Source organism: Nannospalax galili, unplaced genomic scaffold (genome assembly GCF_000622305.1).
Source record: "Nannospalax galili isolate Female #2095 unplaced genomic scaffold, S.galili_v1.0 scaffold974, whole genome shotgun sequence".
Taxonomy (NCBI): domain Eukaryota; kingdom Metazoa; phylum Chordata; class Mammalia; order Rodentia; family Spalacidae; genus Nannospalax; species Nannospalax galili.
This window is the reverse complement of record NW_008335438.1, coordinates 3,694,923-3,699,589: the sequence shown is the minus strand read 5'-3', so window position 1 is coordinate 3,699,589 and position 4,667 is coordinate 3,694,923. Positions and strand designations below refer to the sequence as shown.

The window sequence follows — 4,667 nt, the reverse complement described above, 5'->3', positions numbered from 1 at the left end:
GCATTAATAGTCCTCTATTTGGACTTTAGTGATTAATGATGATGTACTATATACAGTCTTTGTCAATTTGGCTGACACAAGTTACAGGGCACTTCAATATTCTTTTTTTTTTTTTTTTTTTGGTCTTTTTGAGACAGGGTCTCCCTGTAGCCCCATCTGGCCTAGAACTCACTATGTAGACGAGTTTGGCCTCAAACTCACAGAGATCCACCTGCCTCTGCCTCTGCCTCCTGAGGGCTGGGACTAAAGGTGTGCACCACCACACTCATCTCAGTATCAATATTCTTATTTTCTCACACATGAAGAATTTGAAGTTTTAAATTACATTTATTAATGTACGTATACACACATGCTACAGTATACCCATGAAGGTCAGAAGACAACTAGCAGGAGTTGGTTCTCTCCTTCCACCCCGTGGGTCCTGGGAACTGAATGTAGGTTGTCAGGCTTGGCAGCAGGTGCCTTTGCCCACTGAACCATCTCACTGGCCCAGAACTTGTTTTAATAATTTTTATTAAAATACATTGCCAATATACTGAGGATGCTGTGTGTGTATGCCACATGTGTGGGGGTGCCCTCAGAGGCCAGAAGAGGGTGTCAGAACCCCTGGAGCTGGAAGTATAGGAGGTTGTGAGCTGCCTACCATGGGTGCTGGGAACCAAACTCTGGTCCACTGAAAGAACAGTAAGTGCTCTTAACCACTGAGCCATCACTCCAGCTCCCACCACCATATAACTTTTTATAATAGGTTTGCATTGGGCCTACTTATTTAAAGTAGTATTGTCTACTTATTTAAAATTACTGAGTTAGAGTTTATATGCAGATAAGTACCTTTAAAAAAGGTAATCCACAAAAAAACTAAAACCTATATTTTGGAGGCTGGAGAGATGGCTCAGTGGTAACGAGCACTTGAAGAGGGCCTGGGTTCAGTTCCTAGTAGCCACATCACAGCTCAAACAGGTCTACAACTCCACAATGCCCTCTTCTGGCCTCCAAGGGCACCAGGCATGCATATGGTACATACACACATGAAGGTAAACACAGGAAATAAAAATAAACCTTGGAAAAATAGTTCAAACCTCTTTGTGAAATTTTAAATACGGCTTTTTATGAAAAGAAACTTGAGTAAATGAAGAGGGATCTCAATTTTTCTTTTCACAGACTAACTGAATAATATATTACATTCCTGCTGGCAAGATGGTGTATGCTTGTAATCTCAGTACTTGGGAGGCAGAAACAGAGGGATCAGGAGTTTATGGCCTAGGATACAGAGTGAGTCTGAGGTCATCCTGGGTTATGATACCTTGTCTCAAAAAAACCCACAACTATCTCTCTCTCAACAAAAGAACAAAGCACTCATTACATGAAATTTGCCATTGTGCAATGTAATCACATTTTGAAAATCATAATGAAGAGGGATAGGGCACTTTCTGAACTTATTTGAATGGAAACCTTTGAAAACTGGTGTTTTAAAATATTTAGAGCAGACAGAAGAAATGAGCTGAAGTGCAGGAGGCTCTTTCCACGTCTATAAATATGACTTAAGAGAGTGAATAACTACAGAAACAGTGTCATGGGGATTAATGTTCTCTAAAGAGATACAAAGAAACGCTAAAGAGCAGGAAGAGAGAAGTTAACTGGACATATTCTTTAGTTTCAATTTTTAAAAATCCCATTATTTAGTAATTCGGAACAAAGTAGTTCCAAAGAAATAGCTGCCACAGTGCACAGCTACCAGAGCTGCTGCCTGCTCTGAAGGGAGACGTGAAATTAATTAAATATTAATCTTTTATTTACATTCTCTTAGTGGTTATGGCGGTAATTTAGTGCATCTACAAATACTTATTATAAAAAACTTACTCATAGCCAAGATCTAAAATAAACAGCCCTACTGAATGCAACGAGTACAGTCTTATCAATGCAATGTTTTTTAGAATAAACTCTCCCAACACATGAAACAGCTCAATACTGAATACTTCAAATACACTTGAAGTATTTTCAAATGGAACCACTTGGCAGCCTAAAAATAGCAAAAATGACACTAAATTACATTCACTTTTCTGAAACTAACAAAACTAGCTCAAATTTCTTTTTTCTTTAATTAGAATATTTGTTTAGCTTTTTCACAGGAAAAAGACTAAAGAAGATCAAATTCAGAAAGCTAACTTCTCTGAATCTAATCAAATTCATAGTTCAACAACATGAAAACATCTTAAAAAGAAAATTCATAGAACAAAGAGCCGAACAAGTGCAAGGCCATTCAGCGTGTAGCACACGCACAGACTGAACACTGTGTAACTGCAAACGATGGTCATCTTCACGCACACAAACAGAAGGAACAGTTGCCACAGCTCCTGCCATTCATTCTGCATCTGTACATGGGACTCAAACACCAAACAGGAAATGATGCTCCCAGGCCAGTCTCAAAGGGTCTCCACTATGTCATTTTCTCCCTTTGTCTCATTTAGAGTTATATATTCACAGCTCAAAACCTGGTCACTAGGTTCATCAGGCTTTGATTTTTTAAGTGCCAACTCATCTGGCAGAAGAGATGTACAGTGCTCTAGGGACTGTGCAATGTCATCAATCGTCCATTTGTCTTCGGGAAGGGCATGTTCTTCAAGTGTAAATGGCCCCTGTTTGGTTCGGGTCAGCTCCAGGACACTGGCACAGGAAGCGAGCTCTACAGACCCAAAAGAAAAAAATCCAAGGTAAACCGCACAGCATTCCACAATCTACAATGTTTCAAGTATCAGAAGAACCCAATTCAGACCTATCATCCAAACTCTCAAAAGTTAAAATGAAATAACCCAGCATAAGACCCAAGAGCATTGAGATAAAGCAACAATTAAGCTGGATAAGGTTATTTAGTGATTTAAACTCTGTAAGGAACTTGCACGTTTTTCCTTTTTCGGCTCTGGAAGCACTCCCCTGAGGTACCCATCACCCTTCCTCTGCAGATGAGATAACGTGACCCGTCTAGTGTCATAATGGTGAGGGAAGAGCAGAGGCCGAATCATTAACTTTCTGACTGTGAGACTGCAGCTTCCGGTTTTCAAAAATCTTGATCTGTAGCAATGTAAGTGATATTTAGAAAGACAAATCTTGTTTTCTGCTCCCGATTTTGAGTTAAATGTTTCTACCTTGAGAAAAGGCTCGCCGTCCACCAGGCCTGCCTTCTTTCTCTGGCCCCCTCTTTCCATTCCGCTCGCCGTCCACCAGGCCTGCCTTCTTTCTCTGGCCCCCTCTTTCCATTCCTCTCGCCTCAAGTCCCTCACTGCAGCTACTGAGGCTGATAGATAACTGCAAGCTATAAACCACAATGCTTCTAAAGCTGAGAGCAGAAGCAAGAATTTGTTCCTCAGGCCAGTGCTCAGAAACATGAAAGAAAGAAGAAAGAAAAAAGCCAGAAAATTCCCTCTTTCTGTCAGAAGGGGTAGTACTTTCTAAATGATAATTCATAATCCATTTTTCTGCTTACCTTTACCAATGTCATTGACCAGGCTTCTGATATAAAAACCTCCTCCACATTCAACATCTGGAATGTTAACAGTGACATGGTAAATTGCTAACATCCCATGAAATCCACTTTACATAGAAATGATGCCCTTCTACAGATGTAAAAATGCACTATGCAAACAATCAAGCAATAAAATATTTATGTGCTGAAGCATAAATTATTCATCCAACAGCATATGTGTTTGAGAGATTGAAAAGTCAAAGTGTGGGGAAAGCAAACAGCAGAAACTCACGGACACATTTTAAATTAACTGGCAAGGCATGCCAACGTTAATATTTCAGCCTTGTTCATTTATTTAATAGGTTTTAAATAGTTAGAAATCTCAGTTTCACTATCATGAGCTATTTTCAGATTTGTACATTTCTTTCACTTATTAGGTTTAATATGGTTAGAAATCTCAGCTTTGCTATCATGAGCTGTGCGCTTTAAAAGTATTTTCAGGTTTTATAACACTTGAAATAATATAACCAATCACCACCAAACGAACTCTTCTAAATGATAAGAATTATGTTTGGGATAATATACTACATAGAGAAAGCTTGGTGTATTGAAATGTTCACTTGGAAATATTCCTGGAAAAAAAATAATAAAATAACTTAAAATTACATGATGCTGTAAACCTGGCAATGTCTGTACATCTCCTCAGCCCGGCATCACAGATGTTTACTGGCTGAGAGGAGAGCTCTGCTGTAGATTATTACCCACACCCTGCAGAGAGCTGGTGTATTTTCCACACAGAAGGACCACTCCTGTATTTGCTTCTACTCTTATCCAACAAAGAGAGCCGGGGGAATTAACTAAAACTCACCACCCAGAATTTTCAGTATGTGCCCCCTCAGCTCACAATTGGGGGCTACTGCTGAGACAAGAGGGGAGCGCAAGATCAGCTGGGGGGTGCACTAACATTTCTGCATCGCATTTGACCCCGCAGAAGACTACTGTTTCTGTCTCCTAGATTCTAGTCAAGGTAATAATCACATACATGAAGTCAGAAAATTTTGCATTTTCCTTGATTTCATGTATTATATCTAATCTGCCAAAGTAGCTGCCATATTTTCATGGAGTGGAGCAAGACATTATTATTATTATTTATATTTCTTCTCCATTATTTATCAAGTTGCTTAGAATCAGGAAACTTAATAGAACT

General features: G+C 39.3%; 1 protein-coding gene across 1 annotated transcript in view; it reads right to left on the bottom strand.

Annotated features, from left to right (window-relative positions):
• Positions 1-597: 597 nt before the first annotated feature.
• Trub1 (TruB pseudouridine synthase family member 1) overlaps positions 598-4,667 on the bottom strand; it is a 58,034-nt gene continuing 53,964 nt past the window's right edge. Inside the window, exons 7-8 of the mRNA XM_008830239.3 lie at positions 3,482-3,538; positions 598-2,683 (exon numbers count right to left, since the gene is read on the bottom strand). Of these exons, the coding sequence (XP_008828461.1) occupies positions 2,424-2,683; positions 3,482-3,538 (317 nt within the window). The 3' untranslated portion in view covers positions 598-2,423. The remainder of the gene's footprint in view (positions 2,684-3,481; positions 3,539-4,667) is intronic.